This window comes from Opisthocomus hoazin, chromosome 2 (genome assembly GCF_030867145.1).
Source record: "Opisthocomus hoazin isolate bOpiHoa1 chromosome 2, bOpiHoa1.hap1, whole genome shotgun sequence".
Lineage (NCBI taxonomy): Eukaryota > Metazoa > Chordata > Aves > Opisthocomiformes > Opisthocomidae > Opisthocomus > Opisthocomus hoazin.
The window spans coordinates 90621586-90647673 of record NC_134415.1 but is presented as its reverse complement, the minus strand read 5'-3'; the positions used below and the strand labels follow the sequence as shown (position 1 = coordinate 90647673).

Genomic DNA, 26088 nt, shown 5'->3' with positions numbered 1-26088 from the left:
CTAAGGATAAAGTTCTTGAATTTTTCGTGAGTTTAAATGTAGTAGGCAGACTTCTGAAATATGTCCCACTAAAAAGAGGTACAAGGATACAACCATCACTGTTCAGAGATTATCAAGATGCATAACAGGCAGGTTAGAATTTAAGAAGGCAGGATGGGACCATTTTCAGTAATCAGAGCATCCACTGCCAGAAGTCGAATGATACCAGCATCCCCACTTTAAAAAAGAAAAGAAAAAAAAAAAGTATTTGCATCCTGGGTATATTCAAAGCAGCCACCTGGAACTTCTTTTACCCTTTCACCAGACAGTATGCCATCGTAGAAGCATCCAGGATTGGTGCTGCATTCAGCAGAATTGTGCTGAGATGTTGTTTGCATGAAGGATTCTGAGACCCAGCTTCAGGTAAATATGAAAGTGTCGAGTACAGTTCAGCCACGCACAGTGTGAACGCACATGTGGACTAACACTTGAAGATGACTAAAGAGGTTACTGACTAGTAACTGAAGTTCTTTGAGATGGATAGTCCACATGTACATTCACCTCCTGCCTTCATCCTCCTTGGCCAGAGCAAGGTTGAGAAGACATAAAGGTCTGTGGTAGATTAATCTGTACCTACCCAAGAACTGGCGAAGGGTAGACTAGTAGGATTATGAGTGCTTTTAAGTAAGGCAAAAATTATTTTCTCGTGCTCTACAAGTCCTCCAGCCAGCCAAAATGTGACATACATGTGGACTGTCCACCATAGAGAACTTACTGCTACAGAACTGTGCTTGCGGCTTATTCGTGCTCTTGTGTGCTACTAATCTATGGATTACCTTTTCTCTTTTTTAATTCATGTGTGGTATTAGCATTAGCTGTAATAAAAGTTCATAGTAGTTCTTGTGAGCTAGACGTGGAATCACTTGGGAGTATGACATGAGACTCCGGCTACAGGATTTAAGGAAATAATGGGGAAACTGTGTCTAAAAGGTTAGATTCCAGTATCTCCCAGTTTATTTGCAAAGTTAGTAGATCACAGTACTGTCTGTCAGATGTCATCTGCTCGTCTTCTCTTCTTTCATCTTAGTTTTGTAATTTTATATGAATTCGGCACATGGCTTGCACAAACAGAAGTCTGTGAATTTTAATGAATGGTGAAGCATTACACAAAAATGACATTTAATAATTTTTTCCAAGAATCATGCTATTGATGGAGTAGATGATTTTCATTAAATACTTCAGGTTTTGTGCTCAGAGAGGTTAACTGAATTCTGCTGACAGAGCACGTGTGCCTCAAAGCATTTTTATGAAGTTCTATATGCTATGGTAAACTAACAATTTGTCTACAATAACTTTCGAAATAAACATTGTACTATAAAATGTATTTATAAAATGAAAAAAAAAAACAAACAACAAAATCTTATCCTTAAGATTCTTCTCCACCATAGACTTGCTTCTGCAACCTCAGCACTGTGTTTTGTTTTAAATGTCGTACATAGTTCAGTTATGAAATAAATATAGTTAAAACTTGTGTTTTGAATGAGCTTTGAAATGCGAACTATAGTGATTATAATCACTGGGATTAGAGTAAAGGCTTATGAGCTAATATGTAGCTTTAACCCTGAGGTCTTCCTGTGTCTTGTTGAGATGAGAACAGAAAATGTTCTGATGCTTATGCAAGGTAGGCTGGCTGAGGCAGTAAACACTACAGGAGGGGGATTACTGAGGACTAACAGATAGAACACAGTCTCTAAAATATTAAATGCAGTAATTATAATAATAAGTCAGAGTGAAACATCTTGGGTTACCAATATAGCTTAAAGTCTACAGTCTTCCTGTATCTTGTTACAGAAATAAGGTAAAATGTTCCCATATTACTCCAGGCAGACCAGCTGGGAGTAAATGCTGTGGGTGAAAGGATTACTGGTACCTGGTGGAAGGAAGAGCAAGGCTAAAAGTGTTGAATGTAATTAATCACTGGGTCATTTGTGGGTTGACTGGAGTATGAACGTTTTTCAGAAGGCACTGGTAATGACTTTAAAGGAACACTTATTCTGCTGCTTAAAAGGCAAACATCCTCTAATAAAAACAAAAATGGTTACCATGTCTGTTAGTGCGCTCTAGTTTTCCTTTGTTCCTACATGAATAAAAATCTGGTCGTGTCTTCAACGACATGGAGAAAGGAAGAAAGAACTCAGCTGAATACTCTTACACATCAGTGAGCCGTGGCTGATCATTTGTAATGGTACACAGGGATCCTAAACAAATAACTAACAAGTTGGTTGAAATGATAACTCAACCATAAATCTGAAAATGCGTGAAAGATAATGATGGGGTCTAACAGGCCTGATTTCTGCAAAAGGCAGTATTTTCTGCCCTAAAATTCTGTGTGCTAAAATGATAAAAAAAGAAAACGGTTGACCTAATTTCAATTGCAGGATGGGCTTTTAGTAATATCCTGCATAAGTAGCTAGAAAAGGAGAAATCATGAGAGAAAATGAAAGACAGTCATGAATCAAAAACTAAATAGAATGGGAGGAAGCAAAAAATAAAATGAGATTCCCTTTTTGCTTTCTGTAAAACTCACGTTTGTTATACTAATACTCCAAATACTAGAGAGGTAATTAGTTTTGTGAATGCTGATATTACTTAATGATTTCATCAAGACCAAACAGGACTTTGAAAGTCAAGGAAATATAAATCAGGTAAATGGGTAACATGATTCAAGTGAAATTCAAGGAGAGTAAATTAAGGGGAATATAATAAATGTTTCTACCAAGATGTGTCAGAAAGTGAGCACTGCAAATGCCCGGAAGGTTTCAGGGAGGGGTGGTGAAAGTACTTAAAGGCTGGAAAAAAAAATCTCATTTAGAAAAGATCAAGATTTTACCCTAACACTGAAAGTATATTGTGAATCTGCTGGTTTTCGTGAAAGAATGGAAACAAAAAACATTAGAAAATTCTGTGTTTTTAAAAAGATGAGAGAATGTGTCATGAAATTACGATGTGGATAATTGAAAACCAAAAAGATTTTTCATGCAGCGTGTAACAAGCTTGTGGAAACAGTTGTCATAGGGAGGGGCTGATGTCAAAATGATTAAACAAAATCAGTTGTCTCTGTATCTAGTTTTAATAACTGACTTTAAATATTTTGGAGGTCATACTAAACCTCATGCTTCAAAGCTGAAGCACTTTTGATCCTGAAGATGTGGATGAGACCTGAGATGTATGTGTAAGAGCAGGAACATTAACCTGTTGCTCCCCTTTTCTGTAGGCTTCTTATGCCTTTCACTGAAGCATGTAGAGTTAGTGTAGACAGAGTTTTAACTCTGGTAGCAGCATGCTTACGAAATGTAGTTAAATAAAATACAGCTGTTCCTGTGTCTTTGAGTTATAAACTATACAGAGTCAAATGTATATAAGATAAACCTCTTTTTATAGGGAACTTATTTGGCTGAAAAACTTTTAAAGGAGTTTGACTGCATTCTGTGGATGCATAATATGAAGCATTTAACACCAATAGAAAGGACTTCAGATACTTCCACACTTGTGAGATTTATCCTTTCATAGCAGGGTCTTTAAAAGGCAAGTATTAGCAAAGGTGTAGCACAAATATATAAAGAAGGATGTGAGAGTAGTTGCTTTGTGTTATTTGTCTTTCTGTAGAACTATAATCAAATGGTATCTAAATATTTTAGTATTTATATGCTTTCTAAATCTGTTTTGTGTGCAGCTATTATGCCAGGAAATTAGAATGAATTAAAATCTGCAAGCAGATAAAAGGCCTGTGGCAGGGAATCCTTACAATAGATAACTACAGTTCTGAAAGATGCTTTTTCTCATCTCTGCTTCACACCTTTTGTACCTTTTTTTGATTTGTATAAATTTTAGGGGTTAACCATGAATAAGTAAATGCCATCTGTTAACTCTGTAACCTGCTGTAAAACGTGTATGTAATATTTTGGCTTCTTTTTCTTTGAAGTGAATGAATTTTTAGTGTTTGAAGGCCCCGTGCTGCTGGATATGCGTATTAAGCACCTAATGAAAACAAAGCAATTAACTCAAGCTACTGCCCTGGCAAAACTGTGCTCTGACCATCCAGAAATCAGTGCAAAAGGCAATTTCAAGCAAACCTACTTGGTCTGCCTTTGCTCAGGATCACCAAATGAAAAGCTAATGGAAGAAGTAAGTAAAAAATTAATAACTTTTTTTTAGATTTATTACTTTAATATAGCAAAGTCACTAATCGTGGGCTGGTTTTCTGTAGAAGAATTTTTTCTTTTAAAATATGATAAAAAATATTTTTTGCTATTTTGTTTTTTCATGTAAGTCACTTCTAAACTGACCAGTAGTGACTCGTTTAAAACACTTATGGAAGTGTAATATTAAGTCACCAGTAGGCATTTTCTAGCTCTGCCACAACTTTATGCTTGATTTTGCTTGAAGTGTTTTAAAACCCTGCCTCAGACCTTGTTAGTAAGGTGAGGATAATGGTTTTCCCACTCTTACTATGTTAACTATAGCTTTATGTGTAGTAACTAGTACGAAGAATGGGGCCTTTTAGATGGTACTTTCAGTTCAGAGAATAAATGTAACCTTTTTTGACCCAAATGCACAGGTGAAATTGAAGGTGAAATCAGATACTTGATCTGGTTTGAAATATAACATTCTTCTTATTTAAATGCATAAGTCAAAGAAGCGATAACAGGTTTTCTCTTCTGTGTTCTTTCAGGTGACATCTTCATTTCTCACCCCACCCCAAAGTTCTAGCTGAGCTTTTTTCCTACTTAAAGGAAAACTAACTGTAACTGTCAGTTTTCTTGACTGTCTGCATCTCTCTGCTGTCTTTTTGTCTCTGTCGTCTGTTTTTGTCAAGTATTAAGCATGTTGAAATTGATCTTAAAGGGATTAAAACTATGCAGTGATTAGAGCTGGAAAAGTTTCCTACCCTAGATATAGACTAAATTCTAAGATGACAGCTTCTCACTGGGCATGTTCTTCTGATGCTCAGTAGGATTGAATCGGTTGTTACCCTCCCAGATCTGGCTGCTGTAGGTCCTGCCAGAACACGCTCAGTAGGAGCTGTGACAGGGCTGTGCAATCTCAGGTTTGTTTGCTGGTGACTCTCAATGGAACTTGTAATTTGTGACCCTGCAAACATGCTTCCTTCGTTACTCAGCCCCGCTGTGCTCCCAAAGCAGAGTGGGCTCAGTCGGTGAATGAACTGTGGACAAAAGGAGTGAGGTAGCCTGGTTTCTTAGAATGCCATAACATACAGATAAGCTCAAACTGGGTTATCACAGAGAACCTCATTCGGGTATTTCCAAATCTTGGTTTGCTTGGGTTGCTTAGCTTTGCAGCTTCAGCTTCAGCACAGTTTGCAGTATTAGTGAACATTTTGGAAAGTTCATGTATTATCAAGAGAAGGCAGCTGTTAACGTGCCAAGATGGGCTTCTGAACTGAGAAGGATAGTCGCTTCATAGCGTGAGAACAGTAAGAAAATGGGAAAAAAGGTTAAACTGTAAAGAAGTACAGCTCATTTTGTAATAATATGGAAATTTTTATACCCATTCCGAACAGGCAGAAAAGTAGCACTTGAGGTCATTTTCAGCTTGGATTGGTCTAATAGTTTGTTTCAATAATGTGAGAATTCAAATCTGCAGTATGTGAAATGCTAGACTGACAGACTTGATGACTGGATCTGAACAGACCTTTGCTGGAATTTGGGTCCCTTAGGAACTCTGAGAGGCTGGAAAAACATTTCAGAAAAAAATTCCCTTTATTGTAAGCTCAGTTTCCCATATTCTTCCCTAAGCTTTTGACTGATGGTCCCTTTCCGAGATGGGGTGCTGAGCAAAGCAGACCTTCAGTCTAAATTGATATTACAGTTATGGTAATCCATTCTCTCTGAGGTCTTGAGAAATGCAGTTTTCTTTAGAAGATGACTGAGGTTATTGAACCTCAAGTGATGTTCAATTAAGGGTTATCAGTATATTTACAAAGCGTCAATTTAGAGGAAAAGATGAGGTGCTGTACTCTTGAAAACTGTAGTTTGATTGCTGGACCAATAGCTGAACACCATTGTGCCCAGCCAAGCTGTGCTGCCACGTTATCCAAAGTACCAAGCTAGCTGGGTGTTTGGGTGGGTGCTTCTGTTTCTTGCCTTCGGTGGTCTTACGATTTCTCAGGAGAGGCTTCCAGTAGTGCTGTTGCAATGGTCAAGTTATTCTTCAACTGCCAGATGTGCTACTTGATGTAATCAGACCAGTCTGCTGAGAATTGCATTAGACAGTAGTTGTTATAACAAGTGCGCTGATTTAGTACTGATAGAACTGTCTAGTACTACTGGGTGACTGTGGTTTTTCCTTTGTTTTGCTACAAAATGAACTGCTTGCATTGTTACTTGAACAAACAATTTACGTTGCAGAGACTGTAATGTTCTTTTAGAAGAGCATTCAGCTGACCTGCTTCTTACTGTACAGCTTCCCTTTTTATCTTTGATTTATTAAAAATACTGGAATATTCATTAATCGCTCAACTGTTGTATTAAAGCAGCAGTAACATCAGTGACTAGTAAACTGATTTAGAATTTCAGGTAGTAATCTTTTTATGTTAGGCTGCAATTTAAAGTTATAAACCTGCTTATTAAAATTATCATATATGTAATGTATATGAATAATTCATATTGTACTTAAAAATCTTTAGGTGACTGGGATAGTAGATGCAAATAAGTTATGTCTGAGAAACAAGTTTATATTCACTGTAGAAAAGTTTTTCTGGTGGCTTAATCAGTTTTGACACTGTATCTAGAAACACTGATTTGCTTTCAAGCTTATCTCTATCTGATAGAGTTAAATATTCACAAAGTTCTAAATTACTGCCTTTTTGCAAAGGATCAGATGACTGTATGTCTGAGAATGAAACCACTTGCTTGGTCTTGCTTTCTTTCCTCCCTTCTAGATTGCAGAAGTAGATTGCAAAGATGCTCTAGAAATGATCTGTAACCTAGAATCTGATGGAGATGAAAAAAGTGCTCTAATTTTATGTGCAGCATTTTTATCTCGCCAGCTGCAGCAAGGAGAGATGTACTGTGCCTGGTGAGTTTGAGTATTGTTTTCTATCTAGTGGAACAAAAATTAGTTTTGGGGAGATAGAGCTGATACATAAGCCAGAAGTTAACTTTCTTCAGCTGATAAAATCTGAGCTAAACAGGAAGGAGATAGGCTCTTGGAAAGCTAACGAAGAAAGGTAAAGAAAAAAGTATTTGTCAAGATCAGCTTCCATTATGGGAATTTGAAGGCTGCATGTGTGATGAGGCATTTACAAATACCAGTAGCTGGTTAATAATTTTTCTTGACAATAATCTTATGCTGTAAAATAAGGAATTTAATATCTGCAGGCAGCTAGTCAGCGTTATGTCAACATTTAATGCATACGTCCTTATTTCTTAACACAGTATTTCTTTCTCTTAAAAACTTCTAGAAAAGAAGGAGCTCTTTGCTACTATAACCAAAATAATAAGCTAGATGAAGATACTTACTGTTTAGGGCCTGCTTTCATAAATGTGGGAACAAATAACTGGTCTTTGTTGGCAGACATTTGAGCTGTCAGGGTCTGAATTTCCAACTGCTAATAGTTTGTTGTACTTCCAAACTTGTACAATTCCTGAAGTATTTGCTTTGTGCACCTCCTTATGTACAGCAGCAGATGAAGATCTGCTAATGCAAGATTTGATTTAACAGATTTTGCTAAAGTTTTGGGGGTTACACCATTCCACAAGGCACTAAATACTCTTGGTTGTTTGCACCTAAGGAGGAATTAAGTAGTGAGTTAATGTAGATACAGTAATACTGTTTGGTTTTGGGGGCTAACTCCTCACTAAATCTCAGTTAGATTCAGCTCTTAAAGCAGAGCAGCTCAAGAAAAATGTATCTACCACAAAGGAAAGCCATCCTCCTATAGCTGTTAGTAACACTAAGAATTTAGAAGGGTAAAATTCTAGTCTGTGAAGTGAAGAGTAAACTACTTTGCAAGACTGTTTTCAAGACCACATCATGAGTCTGTAATTATGTAGCATAAATTGTGGTAATACTGGTTTTATTCTGATCTGTCCTTCTGGAATTGTGTCATTGGAATAATTTTGAAAATTACATATTAATAGTGTGGGTATATTAATAAAAGCTTTTATCTGTAAGATAAGTTGTGGATAAATTTAGATTTGTTCCTTTCCTGAAGACAAAATAGAAACTGCTCTCAAACTTGCATTTCTTGTGATCAGATTAGCAGTTGTGTTGCTGGCCCTGAAATATTGTTCTCTTGTTCTAGGGAACTGACTCTTTTCTGGAGTAAACTACAGCAAAGGGTAGAGCCTTCCATTCAAGTGTATCTAGAGAGATGTCGTCAACTTTCTGTATTAACTAAGACTGTTTATCACATTTTCTTCCTGATTAAAGTAATTAATTCAGAGGTAAGAATACGCCTGAAAGAATATTTTTGGCACTTTTAATTTAAGTGTAATGAGGAAAACTTAAGAAAGCTGCTTAGACATCCTGTCTCTCTGTGTAGCATCAGCTTTGGGGCAACTCTAACTGATTTTAGGAAAGGCTGTAGCAACTTCCTTCTGCAGGTAAACTGTAAGTTGATTCATTTTGAATCATTAAAATGTCTTTGTTCCTTTGGAAAAAAAAATTGGGGAGTAAACAGAAGAGCTAGATGCCACAAGTGAGAGCAAGGAAAAACTAAAGGTGAGGTTATAGCCTCTACTACTGTCCATGTCCTCTAAGTGAGGTATTTTCTCTTAGCACATCCTAACGTTCCTCTTCATTATTTCCCGTATTTCAAATATTACAGAAAATGGAGAGGAAAAGCTTATGAGGAGAGGAAATGAAGCCTGTATATTAATATATAAGAAAATTACAGAAAGTTTAAAAAACAGAACAAAACACCACTCCTGCCCACCCCACCCCACCCCCCCAAAAAAACAAACAAAAAAACCCAAGACTGTTTTGAATTGCCATGTAAGAATGCAGTTTGTTTTGATAAATGAAATACTTGCCTTTTGTGGACTTAGATCCAATGTTGTATTAAACTCTGTTCATCTCAGCATCTCAGCTAACCTTTTGATCTAATTTTCCCAGTTTCCTCTCATTAGCAGTTGCACTGTTTAATGTTTATAGCTAAATTGAGCTCTTCTGAAAGCTTTTAGTTGGGAGATTTCTGTAATTCACTGTATTAATTGTAAGAAAAAAAATTCCTTTTTTCCTTTTGCAGTGTTCTGGTATGGCTAATCATGGGCTTCTAATCTTAAAGGTTATTTTTTCCAATGATCTGAACTAAACTGGAGTTAGGGAGGGGGAGGAAAATAACTTTCACAGAGTCGTGATATTAAGAGCTCTATCTGCACCATGCCATACTCATTTTTCTCTAGTGAGCTGTGGATCATTTCATTGATGGCAGAAATTGGAGACCATGAGAGTAGTAGACTTGTGCACTCATAAATTTGCTGGACTTTATTCTCATGTATACCACAGCCTCTCTGTGCATCCTTGGCAGTGTAAAGGGACTGTAAAGTGGACATAAATGTGATTTACATTGCCTGGGGGTATGAATGAGAAAAGACCACGTGACCTTTGGAACACTTACATGATGGAACATTTAACTATACTTACTACTTTCACTTGGAATGAAGCCATGTGTTCGGTTGAGGTCAGTTGAATTTAAGTGGCATAATTATTAAAAATGAAAATAAACCTTTATACCTTAAGTTATTTCCAAAGTAGAGATCTTTTTGAAGATCACGTGCTTCTCTTACTTTAGCTGTAGCAATTCTTACCACTTGAATTCTACCCAGTGTTAACTTAATGCTCCATAGAAGCTCATCTCAAATAACTGTCACACAACTGGCAGGCTTTATTTCATGGAAAAGGCTCAATATTGCTCTAATAGAAACTGAATGCCTCTAATATTCAGTCCTGAAGTCCTCAACCTAGACAGAGCGTACAAGTAATTTGTGTTTTAGTTGTATGCTTTCACATTTTGTTAGTAGCATAAAGACAGATTATGCAATGTAAGGAACAGATAGCATCTAAAGACAAACCACTATGTTTCTTAAAGTAAAAAGTATTGTTATAACTCCAGGTGCATTTTTTCTGACACTTAGGCTTGAGTAATGATATCTTTTATTTACAAATATAGAAAGGGTTATGATAATCTGACTACTAAAATTAGTCTTGCTTTACAGATCGATGGTGCTGGACTTGCAACCTGCATTGAACTGTGTGTGAAAGCATTGCGCTTGGAATCCAGTGAAAATACAGATGTCAAGATATCTATTTGCAAGACTATTTCCTGCTTGCTTCCAGATGATTTGGAGGTTAAACGTGCTTGTCAGCTGAGTGAATTTCTTCTTGAACCCACTGTGGATGCATATTATGCTGTTGAAATGCTGTATAATCAGCCTGACCAGAAGTATGATGAAGAGAATCTTCCAATACCAAATTCTTTGCGCTGTGAGCTCTTACTTGTACTGAAAACTCAGTGGCCTTTTGATCCAGAATTCTGGGACTGGAAAACTCTCAAGCGTCAGTGTCTGGCACTTATGGGAGAGGAGGCGTCCATTGTGTCATCAATAGACGAACTAAACGATAGTGAAGTTTATGAGAAGGTTGAAGATTGCCAGGAAGAGACTAAAGAAACTTCTGTGAATGGGCTTGCTGGCACTTTTGATGAAGCTACAGGCCTTCTTAAGGGTATCGGAGATGAAAAGCAGAAAAAAAGAGAGATTAAAAAACTCAGAGAGAGGGGGTTCATATCAGCTAGATTTAGGAACTGGCAAGCTTATATGCAGTATTGCGTGTTATGTGACAAAGAATTCCTAGGTCATAGAATAGTTAGGCATGCACAAAAACATTATAAAGATGGAATTTACAGTTGCCCTATTTGTGCCCAAAATTTTAATTCTAAAGAAAATTTTGTTCCCCATGTAACTTTTCATGTTAAAAAATCCAGCAAAGAGCGATTAGCTGCTATGAAACCACTGAGAAGACTGGGAAGACCTCCTAAAATAGCAACTGTCAACGAGAATCAGAAAACTGATGCTGTATCCAAACAGGACCAGCGACCCATTAAGAAGAACAGTCTCTATTCGACAGACTTCATTGTGTTTAATGATAATGATGGCTCGGATGATGAAAACGATGACAAAGATAAACCTTACATACCAGAGATAGTGCCAGTTCAAAAGCCGCTCCCCGTTAATGAATTCACGTGTCCTGTAACGTTTTGTAAAAAAGGCTTTAAATATTTTAAAAATCTAATAGCACACGCAAAGGGGCATAAAGATAACGAAGAAGCTAAACGTTTTCTTGAAATGCAAAGCAAAAAAGTGATTTGCCAGTACTGTAGACGACATTTCGTAAGTGTTACTCACCTGAATGATCATTTACAAATGCACTGTGGCAGCAAGCCTTATATCTGCATACAGATGAAATGTAAGGCTGGTTTTAACAGTTACGCTGAGCTGCTGACGCATAGGAAAGAGCATCAGGTCTTCAGAGCAAAGTGTATGTTTCCTAAATGTGGCAGAGTGTTTTCCGAAGCCTATTTACTCTATGATCACGAAGCACAACACTATAATACCTACACCTGCAAAGTCGTAGGCTGCGGAAAGGTATACCGTTCTCAGAATGAACTGGAAAAGCATGTTGAGGATCACAACAAGCAGCCCGAAAAAGTGCAACAGCCTGAAAGCCAGACTAATCAGTCTGATCTTAGTCAACCTGCTAAAGCTAATGGAAATACCGATGGAGTTGCTGTTAAAGAGGAAATGACATCTCCTCTGGCTGACAACCAGAGTAGTTTTACCAAAGGAGAAAACATTGTCTGGAATCAAATCAAAGCAGAACCAGTAGGGAATGAAAGTGCAAACGCATTGGCGAGTGTGCTGGGGCAAAGCGATTCCTTGCCTAATGCTGGTTCAGAGCAGTCTCCTGCAGGTTTGGTGAAGGCAGAAGTGGCAGTTCCAGCAAGTAGCATTAAGGTGTCTACTGTTAGCCAGAAGATCCGAGAGAACTTTGTAAGAAGAGGTAAACTGGCTGCTGCTGCCAGTAAAGTAGATACCACTAAAACTGGAGCCCAGCAGTTGTGCTCGTCGGTTGATTCCTGTCTTCCAGTTTTTCAAGAGAGAAAGGAAGAAGACTGTCTCAGTCAGACTCAGAATATTCAGATTATTTCTGTGACCTCAGACACACTAAAACCAGAAGCCCTTGAATCAAAAAGCTTAGAAAGACAAGTGAGCATTGTAAATCCATTCAGTATGCAGAATCAGGCAGGATATCGAAACAGTGTACCCATTTCCAAACTTGAAATTGAAGACAGTATTAAGGCTGCAGCTAATCTATATAACCTGCCTTTAAAAACTTTAGAAAGTATTACGTTTATTCCTTCACAGCCTAACATAAATAGCTCTTTAGTTCCAGCCGTGTCGCCAGCAGCCCCAATTCAGAAATTTAATTGTCAGGTTGAGGGGTGTACTCGAACATACAACTCATCACAGAGCATTGGCAAACATATGAAGGCAGCACACCCTGACCAGTATGCAGCTTTTAAAATGCAGCGTAAAAATAAGAAACCACGAAAATCCAGTAATCTGCAAAATGTGCCGAACGATGGGAAGGTTGTGTATCTTACGCCATCGCAAGCGGGAAATCCCAGTGGTGCTGCTATTACTGCACAGCACAAGCCTAATTTGAATGCCACCTGTTCCAGTCAAGTGCAACATGGCTCAACTACGCTTTTCCCAACCCACCTAGAAAATCTGACCAATCCTATGTTGCCTGTAGTGGAAAGTGTCATAAATCCAAGTTTGTCTGCTCGTATTAAAAGTGAGCCTGAGAGTGTTTTATGTTCACAAATGGAAAATCTGTCTGGTGCAACCTTACCTTCCCAGTTGGATGATCTGGCAAAAACAGTTATGCCTCTGAATATTGACGGCGGTTCAGATCCTTTCCTTCCTTTGCCTGCAGAAAATGGTCCAATGTCTCTCTTTCCTTCGTCAGCAGAGAATCCTCCAAATTCAGTCTTCTCACAACTGGAAAATAACACAAATAACTTTTCATCGCAACTAGAAGGAAACACTAGTTCTGCTTTCCCGAAAGAGGAAACTGATGATCAAATATTTCCCTCACAACTGAGTAATGAAAGTAACTTCAATGAAACTAGTTCTCAGCATCCAGCTTCAGAAAAGGTGAAAAAAGATCGTGGCCGGGGCCCAAATGGGAAAGAAAGGAAGCCAAAACACAACAAGCGGGCAAAGTGGCCAGCAATAATTAGGGATGGCAAGTTTATCTGTAGCAGGTGTTTCAGAGTTTTCACTAATCCTAGATCACTTGGTGGTCACTTATCAAAGAGGTCTTACTGTAAGCCTCTTGAAGGATCAGAAATTTCTGCAGAAGCTCTGCAGGCTAATGGACAGTCTTTGCTTGCCAGTATGATTCTTTCCTCAAATTCATTAAACTTGCAGCAACCCCAGGAGTCTGCCTTCAATCCAGAGACTTGTTTTAAAGATCCATCATTCCTCCAGTTACTTGCAGCTGAAAATCGTTCCACCGCCTTACTGCAGACTATATTTCCACGGGCCAATGTGACTAACTTTAATACTGGTGGGAACGAGGAAGGAAATCAAATTATGAAACAAGCCTTGGAAACTGCAGGCATCCCGAGTACCTTCGATAACACAGAAGTACTTCCACACGTAATTACAACAAGTTGCGTCACTGGTACAACTCAGATAAATGCAGCTGTTCTCCCCACCTCAGCTGCATCACCTCTGCTGCAGACAGTCTGTAACCCCAGTACCCTGCTAACAGACCAAAACAGCACCCTCAATGCCAAAATTCCTCCAATGAATGAATGCAAGAGTTTGCCTGTTTTTGCAACAGAGGACTTAATGCTAAAGACTGTTGAAAATGGCTTATGTCCTAGCTCGTTTTCTAATACTGTTGCAGCAGCGCAAAACTTTGCAGGGAACAGTCCACGAGTTTCAGTTATAAGTAGTCCCAAGAATTCAGGATCAAGCAACTTGAATAAGAAGGGAATGAGTGCTTCAAAGAGGAAGAGAAAAGCATCTACGCCCTTGCTTGCGCCCAATGCGTCACCAGAAGTAGCAGTAAATAATACAACGACAATGGGACTTCTAACCAAAAGCACTGAAGGAAACATGCAAATACAGGGAGAAAATTTTCAGTCCAACTTGCTGGCAAATTGTGGCTCTCAAGTGGTGGTGGAAGATCTCACACAGAAACTCAATAATGTTGACAATCAGTTATTCGTGGCCAGTATCAAAGAGAACTTCAAAACAAATCTTGAGGCTCATACGACATTACCCTCCTTAACAGTAAAAACTGAAAACGGGGATTCCCAAATGGTGGCTGTAAATTCTTGTGTGCAGGCAAATTCAGAGGAACAGATTTCAGAAGACAGTGTTATGCAGAACTTTGAAAAAACCCTGGAAATAATTAAAACTGCTATGAATTCACAGATACTTGAGGTGAAAACTGAAATTCAGGATACAGTTGCTGTTTCAGGACAGAACTTGCAAGTAAATAATGCACAGGCTTCTGTGGGAAATTCTGCACATAGTGTAAAACTACCCACTCCCGCACAGTTTGTTTTGCATGCAGGGAATGTCACCACTGCAAAGAGTAGCTCTGCTCAGTCTGAGACATCTCAAAAGGATGATACTCAAATATTGGAAATTCTGGAGGGCTTGCAAAAACTGAAACTAGAGAATGATTCACCCATTCCAGTCTCTGAGACTGTTTCCCAGTGTCCTCCAGCAGATACGCTAGCACCGGTAGTTCCTGTGGTATCAAGTGAAAATAAACCCATCATCCAGATATCTTCAGAGGCAAGTAGCATTCAGTTTAGTGATAAAGTTAATAAGCCTTTTGTATGTCAGAATCCAGGCTGCAATTATAGTGCTATGACAAAAGACGCATTATTTAAACACTACGGCAAGGTTCATCAGTACACTGCAGAAATGATACTAGAAATAAAGAAACATCAACTGAAGTATGCCCCATTCAAATGTGTTGTAGCTACCTGTCCAAAAACATTCACAAGAAACTCTAATCTCCGAGCACACTGTCAGCTTGTACATCATTTTACGACAGAGGAGATGGTAAAATTAAAAATTAAAAGGCCTTACGGCAGAAGATCTCAAAATGAAAGTGTAAACACAGCCCCGCGACCTGTTGAAATAAAAACTTTGCAGACACTAGTAATAGAAAACAAAGCTGCAGCTCCGTTGGTCAGAGAAGCTCAGATAAAGGAAGTTGTAGAGCCTGTAAAAGTCTTGGAAAAACTTCTGCCAGAAAATAATATTCCCGAAAGACTGGAAAAACCTCCCCATGTGGTTTCTGTTCCACTGGAGCAGCATCATGCAGCCTCTCTTGGTAGTACACAGGCACAACCCATAGTACGCAAGGTTAGGAAGTACAGGAAGGAAAAAGAGGAGAAAAAACGTAGGAAGCCTGTAACAAAATCTCTGGAGTTTCCTACCAGATACAGCCCTTATAGACCATACCGGTGCGTCCATCAGGGCTGCTTCGCAGCGTTTACGATTCAACAAAACCTAATCCTTCATTACCAAGCTGTGCATAAATCGGACCTCCCTGCCTTCTCTGCCGAAGTGGAAGAGGAGAATGAGCCAGGCAAAGAGGAACGCAATGAGGTGGAAACCAAACCCACTGTCAGAGAATTCAGGTGTGAGGTGAGTGACTGCTCTCGCATCTTCCAGGAAGTTACCAGCTTGATACAACACTATATGAAGCTTCATGACATGACCCCAGAGCAAATTGGAAACATGAAATCGCCTCCAGAAGTGGGAAGGTTTTCTTGTGATCAGTCTCAATGTAAGTCTTCGTTTACAGCATATCTTAACTACGTTGTACATCTTGAGGCAGATCACGGTATTAAGATAAGGCCAAACAAAGTAGAAGATGACGGCGTATTCAAGTGTGACTGTGAAGGCTGTGACCGTGTTTATGCTACTAGGTCTAACCTCTTGAGGCATATTTTTAATAAACATAATGACAAGCATAAAGATCATCTAATAAGACCCAGGAGACTGACACCAGGTCAGGAAAACATTTCAAGCAAAGCAAATCAGGAGAAACCATTGAAGTCCAAACAGAGAGGGCTAAAAAACAGATCAGGAAAAGAAGGTAACAGGCTGTCGGTGAAAACAAAACGAAAGAAAAATGTGAACTTGGAAAACAAAAACTCAAAAGGAATGCAAGTTCAAGAAAATAAGGCTTATTCGCTGAAACGTGGCAAGAACGTGTATTCAATAAAGGCTAGAAACGATGCTTTGTCGGAATGTACGAGCAGGTTCATAACTCAGTATCCATGTATGATAAAGGGATGTTCATCCGTAGTTACAAGCGAAAGTAACATAATAAGACATTATAAATGTCACAAGCTGTCCAAAGCATTTACTTCCCAACACAGAAATCTTCTTATTGTATCTAAAAAGCACTCCATCCCACAAGTAAAGGAGGCCTCTTGTGAGCAGGAGGAGACTGATAAAAAAAGTGATGTGAAAGAGCCTGAACCAAGTTTGATAGTGAGCAATAATGATTCAAGCACATCTACATTACCACAAAAGGAAACTGAAAAAGGTGAGAAAGATGAAGTGGACGAACTGACAGAACTATTCATTACTAAACTGATTAACGAGGATTGTTCAAGTGCTGAAAATCAAGCAAAAATCTCTTCCAGTGTAAATAGCGACTTGCAGGAGACCACCTCCTGCCCCTCAGAAAAGCAAAAAGGTAACTTAAAAAGAGCAAACAAAGAAAAAAATCTGTCTCAGAATAAGAAGAGGAGAGCTGAAAAAACTGAGGAAGTAGTGCCCATTGACGTGAGTAGTGTGCACAAGGAGGAAGAGACTGCTGTCGCCATTCAAACAGCCGAAGAGCAACCCGCGGCTTTCGACTGGAGCTCGTTTAAGCCAATGGGTTTTGAAGTGTCATTCCTCAAGTTCCTTGAAGAGTCTGCTGTGAAGCAAAAGAAAAATACCGAAAGAGACTACCATAGCAACGGAGCCAAAAAAGGATCCCATTCGAACTCACGAAAATCCAACGAGAAGACCTCTGTAGCAAGTAATAATGTCACTTGGTCATGTTCTGAAACCGAAACCCTGGTACCGTTTGCCAACCCATCACGGCTTCTGTGTGGTGATAATGTAAAGATAGTTTTAGACAAGACTCTCAAAGACTGCACTGAGCGTGTGTTGAAGCAACTTCAGGAAATGAAACCTATCGTCAGTTTGAGAAAGCTCGAAGGACGTTGGGAGGATAATCCAGAGGTTACAGCTGCAAAAGTAATTGTCCTGAGTACCGAGGAAGGAGAGTCAAAATACTGAAAACCCAATGTGTTTAGCCGTGACCTATAATAAAATTTATTTTGACTAGGAAGCCATCAAGCATGCTAGTAACTGTGGAGTTCTTTTATTTTGAAGTGATTTAATCTAGCAAAAAACATGACATAAGTCATGTAAATTTCTTATTTGTTTTTATCCCTATGGGACTTGAAGAACAGAGTAATTGCTTCAGTTTTGTAAATACTTGATCAAAACCTCAACTTTCTATCAGATTGTCCTTTCCATGAACTAAATCTTTGTGAGTTGTCTGTGATTGGTATCTTTCACCAGGTCACTGCTCATGTATAACAGTACTCTTTATTTGTAGATACATTTTTTTTGTATATATTTATTATTGTAAATCATTTGCTGCCACCAGCAGTCTGTAAGTCTAAACTATTAAATGACACATTTATATTCGGAATTTTAATTTGTAACTAAGTGAGCAAGTTTTTAAAACTGTCCTTTAATCATTTTAAATTAAGAACTTTTGAACTAAAATTAGCTAAGTCTGCCATATCCAGTTTATTTTGCATAAAGCATTTATTTACAGGAGAGGAGCTGGATAAGATCACATTTCATAGGTTAAATGTACTGACACGCTCTCATTTTTGTAAATTTTAACATCCAGTATCTATGGATGATATTCGTATGTAGTTAACTCATAAATATAATAGTTTTCTTATAGCTACATTTTTCATTGCTTTTAATTGGATACAAAGCATTTATGATTCCATAATAAAAATGGAAATGTGAATAAAAATAGTTTGCTACATTGAAGACTTAAAACAATATTTGGTATTAAAGAATCCGTTGTGAATGTGATAGAAAATTAGTAGTGTGGAGCAGTGTATATATTTGAGGTGGTGATTTGTGAAGTAGCCCAGTATTGCCTTAAATAAAATCACATTTCATTTCTTGTTTTATACATGTGATCTTATAAAGGTTATTTTTGTTTCTGTAACTTAGATTGGTGTATAGTTTAATTTTTGTTAAAAAAACAAACAAAACAAAAAAACTTCAGAAACAGTTTTTGTAAATAGTGGGTTTATAAAACAGATGGTTTATTTTGATAATACCAGTTTGGTATCTATCTATAAAATACGTGAGTCCTTATGCCATACCGTTAAAAACTGAATAAACAAGGCACTTTCTGAAAGGGAAGTGAGATTGTGATCTTACAGATAAACTCGGTGGTTGTGCTCTATTGATGGCACAGGCTCCCTCTGCGCTCTTCAGCCTCTTGCTGACTCTGCCTGGCAGCACTCTCGCCACCTCTCTCTTTTCCACACTGGAACGAGCCTCGGAAGCGGTGCCGCTTGTAGTGCCCGGGACTGGAGCAATTCCTCTGTATGCTGCTAACCGAAACGACAGGTGTCCAGTTTGTTGAGTAACCAGAAGCGTGAATGCCTTGGTGGGAGCTGTCAGTGCCCAGGAGTCTCCAGTGTTGGTTTTCATGCGTGGTCATGCTTAACTCGGATGGGACAAGCCAGCTGGATTGTGCAGTACCAAAAATTTTTCCTGGATTATTCTCATTACTGGATGTGACCTACCTTCAGTAATATAAAATAGTCTTTATCTTGGGAGAGATTGGCTTGATCTTTTCTATAAACTTGTCTTGCCATGTAAAGCTTTGCATTAAATGCTACACTTGATTGCTCTTAAGCTATTCACCTGGAATCTTTGACAGTTTACTTGAATATCAATGCAGAGGGCACATTCCTACAACCAAATGAAGTGACTTGTTATTAGAGCGAGGATTATATGTGAAAAAGTGGAAAGGCAACAGCATTTCAACTTGGGCATAGCCCTTGGTTTGCTATCTGGTGCTACATTGCATACCTTCTCAGAAAGCCCGTGCTTCCATTTGAATGGAGCCCGTTTGCTCCTCTCGCTTTCGATCCCTCCTGAGTGACTAACCTGATATTTCTGCCAAGTTAGTAAGTCAAAGGTGCGGTCTGAGAATGACAAAACCAAAGCAAATCCTTGCGTTTTAACTCCAGGAGAGATCATTATAAGCGTACGATGCCACATTCTACCTACCAGAGGCTGCACGGTCTCCCTGGACGGAGCTGCTGTTGGATGCCAGCCGCAGGGACTGCAGAGGAGATCTGCTGCAGGGGAGGAGAGGGCGGAGAACCTCCTCTGGTGAGGATCCACAAAGCTTGCCTGAAATACTTTGTTTTCAGATGTACCTAACCACTGCAGTCACTGTCGACAGACCTCACAACTGTTAGTTTTTAGAAGAATTTTATGTGGTGTAAGTTAAATAGTTTCAACACAGACATTCCCAATAATAGACACTGCATCATTTGCAGTTTTTAGACTGAGAATAGCATGCAACTATTTAGCTACACAGGGCTATACTAGAACGCTATTTTAAAACAAAAAAAAAAATCCAATGTCACAAGTGTCTAGGAAATAATTTCTGGTTTGGATCTGAATATAGGATTTAAATTTCTGAGAAATGAGATTTTTGATATTGTCTCATTCTTGTCCCAACTAATGCAATTAAAGTGGGTGCTGTACCAATATAGTCAGTGCCTTCCATGGCACGCTCCCTTTTACGTGGGTATTGACAGCCTGTCCAACAGGTAACCTAGTATGGGGTCAACAGGTAACCTAATATGGTTGGGGGTTTTTTTCCTTTTTAAAAAAAGTATTTTAAACTTAAAGGGGGGACCGAAAGCAGGGTCTGATTTAAGATGTCATGGACTGCAGAGGGCACTGTGGTTTGGCAAAGCCACTTACAAAAGTGCCCGAGGAAGTAAATCTGGTATTTGCATTTAGATATTTTAACTGGAGTGATGTATAATAGCTCCTGCTGTAGCTGTGCCAGCCTGCCTGAGCTGACAGTTCCTCTGGAGTCTGGAGCCGTGCCCCTGGGGCTGCCGGCGGGACAGGGGCTCCAGGGTGGCTGAGCCCAGCTCCACCAGCAGCACCTCAGCCTGGTGGCTGCCCCGGCACCTGGGGCCATCTCCTCTCCCTTCTCTTTCCTCCCCTGTGTCTCTGTCCTCCAGACATGTCACGCATGCACTGTGGTGCGTTTGAGCCAAGATGCTTGCTTTTACACTCCTCGTCACCATCAGGAATGTGCTGAGTAAAGCAGCAGTTGTCACTGATGGGGAAGCAGCTAAATCAGTCTGGATGCAGAGTACGGGCTGGTTTGTGATTGAAAGACATCTTTAAGCTGACAGTCAGCCTCTCTTAGGGTTAACTGTTGTCTGAGCCCTAATTCAGTGTGAATAAGAGTACTACTGGGTTTGTCCTCACATGTTTTGGGGTGGCCGTTCTCAGCAGGGTAGGGGGACAGTCGGTCCTAGAGCATTCTGCTGGGATGTCCCGTCTGTGGCTGTTGGATAGCGAGGGAGCGATGCTTGTGGAACTGAGACAGAAAAACAGTCATTGGTTCAGGTGAGAAAAAGCAGGATTCTTGCAATTAGTTTCTGTGCCAAAGAATTAGTTGGTTGGGGCTCCCAGCTGCGCAGGCAGGGCCACACTACCCCGAGGTTTAGGCCCCCCAGGCTGGAGGAGCTCCTGCTCCTACTGTGCTTGCCCCTGGCTGGAGCCTCGGGTGTGAAGAAGATGGTCCTGTTGGAGAGGTGGGAAGAAGGGCCGGGGGTACTGGGGATGGCAGTAGAAGGAGGAAACTATCAGCAAATAGGGAAATATTTTTTTCTGTGACCCCTTTTTTTTTCCCCAAACATCATGTGTCAGAAGGCAAGGAGATTACCTAAGTTTTAAAGAAAATTAGGATCTATGTAGGTTTTGGATCTTTTAGTGTTTGCAGACACGTTTTGAAATATAAGGTAAATAGTTTTGTATGAATGTGCACGGAGTGGTCTTGCTACTTCTTCATTACAGTATGGGCTCAGGTCAGCTTCCTACCAATTGCTATGTGCTTGAGGAGACTGTAGTTTTACGCTTCAAAAAGGAAAAAAACATAGCACTTGAATCTTTTTTTTTATTTTGTCTGTTTGAGTGACGTGGAAGTTGAATACACAAAAAAGCCCTTAAACCTTTAGTTTAGGGACTGAGACTACAAGCTCATTTGAACCAAAAATGTAAAAGCAAACGACTTCAGGGATGGATGGATGAGTGAAACTTAAACCAGAGCACAAAGGAGTATAAAGGCGGGGAAAGGGCTGTGGAAGGGAAGGAGCCAGTGAAAAACCAAATGCTTGCGAAGAGCAAGGGTTTAGAAAGTGGGTGAGGTTGTTTCTGTTCTCTCAGGTTAAGTAAAATCTGACAGAGCTTCCTTGTGTGATGTTCACTTCCTTTTCAATAGTGGCTCTGTCAAACGCTCTTCTAGTTCTGCAGCACATGGTGTAAAAGCCACTTGTCGGTTTGCTACGAGTGAGTAGGGGGTTACACAGAGTTGGTCCGTAATAATTTTTCAGAATATTTCTCATGTAAGGTACTGGCTTTGTCAAAACTGAAGTGTCCTCCGAGACTTGAAACCTGTTGACTTTGGAATTTGTTTATCATTTCATGGCTGTTGAAGATAGGAATTGGAAATAAAACCTTGAATATACTTTCCAAAGAATTAAAGTTACTGTTTCACAGGAGAATTTTCGGTCTAAGCGGGAAGCTCTGACCAGCCGCAGATCTTCAGCGGATGCTCTAAAACCCTTCAAGCCCTGACTTAATACACTTTTTTTATTAGAGAGCAGCTAAGGCACAAATTTAATCAGAAACCTGTGTTGGCTAAACTGTGTTTGCTTCTCTTTGTTTTCTCTCAAATAAACCTTACTTTAAAAAAACAAATACTTTTTCATTAATGTGCTGTCTTAAAATCTGTCCTCAATAATTAAAAAACAGTAATTTTGGAAGCATTTCTTATTTTGATAGAGTTGCCCTTGTCTTAAAAAATGATACATTAGGGTACAAAAGAGCCAGGATAATTTGGGGTTTTGCTCTCGGTCACTCAAACTGTGGCCGTCAGAGTTACACAGGGCTGGCGGGCAGTCGTTTTGCTTCATGGGCTTCTTGGTGGGTTTTGTCCAGTAGCAGCAAAAGAATTTCTGACTGCATTTCTGTCACAAGCCGCATTCTGTGCATGTAGAGGTTTAACAGAAAATGTTCCCAACTGTGTGAAGTGTGTTGCCTCGACGTATGCGGATGCAGCATTACTCAAGATGTAAGACTTTAACTGGCCACAAGCTGTGGCTAATATCTGAGGGATTGCTGTCGCTCTAAGTTCAGCAGCAAATATATTTTCACCTTTTATAAAAGCAGGTTTGTTTTAGGAAAAAAGCTTGAAAATCACAGACAAAAGCACATAGTTTATTCATTAGTTCTTAATTCCGTAACTGCTACCCCAGGACTCATAAAAGTAATGCTTTGTAACCGAAGCTGGGGGTTTTTTTTGAGTGAAAAAACAGTTAACATGCTTTTGCTATGGTTTCCTACTCTTTGTCTTGGCACAAACAATAAAATTGGTTCAACATTCAGGCAGCTATAATAGTTCACATGTTTTTGCTACTGTTTCCTCCTCTTCATCCTGGCGTGAACAATAAAATCAGCTCAACAGTCAGGCAGCTCCCCTTATTGCAGGCGGTGTTTTTCTCTGAAGAGTGTATTTTGATCAGGCTCAGTACTGATATATGTCCAAAGGTCTTTCATCCCAGCAATGGAAAGAGAACAAAGCTACCCTGAAATAAGTCATTTTAGGCACTAATTTCTATCATCTTGGGAGTCTAGGTTCAACAGAAGACACATCGTAGCTGATTTCCATCCCTTTCCTGTCAGCCTGAGAGACACCCATAGCAAAGAGCAGAGGTGTGTGGTGTTTAATATTCTGAACTGTGCAGGGAGGGAATAGGTGACTCTTTTTCACTTTGCCTCTGCTGGAAGCTTTTCGTATTTTTAGATTTCCCATGTTCTTCTACGGCAGAGAAATCTACTGAAGGAGGAGCAGTATTCTCAGCCTTACTAAAGGGACCTGGTTCCAAGCTACTGAATGCTAGGACTACTGGCTACTGTTTTGCCATGCTGTGCGGTTGACATTGCTCTACTTGGATACTAGAAAACTGGGAATGATCTTTTCCCTTAAATGCCACAACCACAGAACAGAAGCAAAGTCTAATGACTCGGGAGCAGCCCGGTGCAGGTGACCAGGCATTAACTCTCTGCTCTGGCGTATGCTGCCTGCACAAACTTGGGCCAGTACCTTTGCTTACAGGATGGGTTCTGATGATGAAGACCCTAAAACTGTAAAGGGCTCAGATACCTCCAGAAGGAGGTGCTCAATAAATAGCTAAATAACCAGGTCTGTCTTTATCACCATGGGCTAAACTAGATGTGTCTACCTCATCTTATTTTTTTCTTTTTTCGAGATGTTTTACGGTAGTCCAGTGGAGTGGGCTTATGACCATCCAGCTCACTTCAAAACACCAGCAGCCACTGTACGCCAGCGCTTTCCGATTGCTATTTCAACAGTTACCGTATCCACTCACCTGACAAAGGCTGTACACCCCCTTACTGTTCAGCGTCTTAAATCAATCCCATGTTCTTGAACTCTGCATATAAAAAGCCTCTTTCTGCTTGTACCAAAGCAATTCTGTGTAATATTCAAAACACAACTGTTTGAGCAATTGTTTCAGCATGACTTATCATAAGCATCTGTATTTATATTAAAACTTCATGGAATTTTCAGACTTCTACACCTCTTGTTTCAACATTAAAAGATCTATATAATTCTATATATCCTATACATAATGTGACTGAATTTATCTGCTTAAGTAAGGGAGAATTAATAGAGAAAAAGTATTTCCTACGTAACTATCCTTTCAGTTCTGTAAAGCACTGATTGAAGAAGCAGTTCGTCAAACCCAGCTTCCCCTGTAGGGAAGGTGATCTCTAACTTTCTCTCAAGTCAACAGGGAACATTTTTCACATTCATCTTGTATATTCAGAGGGCAAGGACGGGGAGCTGCTGGTCTGTTCTGACTGATGAGTTCTGATTTGTGGCAATCACTTTTTGAGCCATGACGTTTCTTGATGTATCTCTTCAGATAACATTTTATGGAGTATTTGAAAATGAGATAACTCAGTTCACTTAGATTTAATACAATGCACAGGCATGAAGTTGCCACCAGAAAATAGAGGAAAATCGTCTTCTCTGTGGGTCTGGAAATATAGCAGTCTACAGTATTGGGACAGGGTCTTATGTCACATTTCACAAGACGTGGTACTTTGAAACCATTGTACAATTTATAAAACAGAACAAGGAAAACTATTTCAAATCCTGTTTTTAAAATAAGGCTGACAAGGTAAGTGCACAGCAATCCACCATCTGGCTCCCCTGAACTTCTATAAAGTTTCTGGTTGTGGTGTTTCTCTCTGTTCTCTCGGTAAGCAACATGAAAAACAACCAAGAGTGAAGGGGTGGAGACCATAATTAATTGCAAATCCCAAAGTCTGATGTGTGAGACAGGGAAAAAATGGTCAAAGCAGACGTTTTCACAACCAGGCTGCCTGATGTTGCATTCAAATTCATCATGTTCGTATTTCCAGATGCTTTCTGCAGCCACAATGTAAAGCAATAAGCGGAATATGAACACAACTGCTATCCAAATTCTTCCAATTCCTGTTGAATATTTATTGACTCCACTCATCAGATCACATAGGCATGCCCAACTCATTTTTCTCCTCAAGGAAGGAAGGAAATGCTGTATCAAGGAAAGACAAGATCAGAGAGATGCTTTTTCTTGGGTGAAGAGAAATGAGAAGTTCATTCAAGGTGAAACATAACCAGTAGCTGAAGTAATTTGAAATTATTAAGCATTTAAAAAGGAAAACAACAACAAACTGCTTTTAGTTCTGATATTTTGTATCTTCTGAGGCTACTTTATAAAATTTATTTGCTGTTAAAGTGAATTTTGTCAATTAGACGGAAACCTAATCATTCTGCTAGACTGCCCTCTGCAAGTAAATGTGCCTGTTCTTCCCCAGGATCTCCTGAGCATCAGGCAGAGCTTTCTCCGTCGAGTTCAGGCTAGCACTCAACCTCTGAGGTACACTCAAATTAACACTGTCAGTTACACAAATACTAAGCAAAGTCAAATCAGATTTCACTTTGTGTATAGGAGCCAAGTGTCCCATAATAAGTTGACTACCAAAATGCAAATTGTTTTCCTTTTGTCTTTTCTAACTTGGGAAACTTGTGCAATATTTTAAATCCTGTCCTGCTTCACTAGATTTTATTTGTTGTGTTACTCATCATGTAAGAAATGCACTAAACTTTACTCCAAAAATGTTTTTATTTTATAGTTTCTTTTCCGCACTAGTCTTCCCCTCTCTTAGTCTCAAATGCTTCTTTTGGAAGACCTGCCTAAGGAGCCATGGGCAGCCAGACTCTCCTCAAACTCAAAATAAGACCTGAGATAACCACCAAGAGCATATGGTCACCTTCCCACCAGGCCCCAGCTCCGAGGTCTGCGCGGATCTGTGAGGATACCAAGCTCCTTTGTTTTGCAAGAGCAAAAAGTAAATGTGTTCCCAGGACACAGAATGGCTGGGAGGTGTGAGGAGGGACATCTGAGAAGTTTCCAGAGCTGTGTGTTCTATCATGTACTGTCCTCATCCCATCTCCTACTCCTGCAAGCTTTGCCTAGCAGGAGAGAAAGCGTACCCCTCTGTGGCTGCAGTGGCACGTGCAAATCCCGCCGCCACTGCCGTAGCT

At 39.5% G+C, this 26088-nt stretch overlaps 2 protein-coding genes across 2 annotated transcripts in view; one reads left to right on the top strand and one right to left on the bottom strand.

Moving 5' to 3' along the window:
* ZNF292 (zinc finger protein 292) overlaps positions 1 to 22208 on the top strand; it is a 71993-nt gene extending 49785 nt beyond the window's left edge. Inside the window, exons 5-8 of the mRNA XM_075414406.1 lie at positions 3962 to 4164; positions 6941 to 7077; positions 8306 to 8447; positions 10221 to 22208. Of these exons, the coding sequence (XP_075270521.1) occupies positions 3962 to 4164; positions 6941 to 7077; positions 8306 to 8447; positions 10221 to 17405 (7667 nt within the window). The 3' untranslated portion in view covers positions 17406 to 22208. The remainder of the gene's footprint in view (positions 1 to 3961; positions 4165 to 6940; positions 7078 to 8305; positions 8448 to 10220) is intronic.
* On the bottom strand, positions 18516 to 25048 carry GJB7 (gap junction protein beta 7). The gene is made up of 2 exons (XM_009939015.1): positions 24338 to 25048; positions 18516 to 18635 (listed from the first exon to the last, which is right to left on the bottom strand). Exons 1-2 carry the CDS (start codon positions 25046 to 25048, stop codon positions 18516 to 18518), a joined length of 831 nt encoding a protein of 276 aa, XP_009937317.1.
* Between the last annotated feature and the right edge of the window lie 1040 nt (positions 25049 to 26088).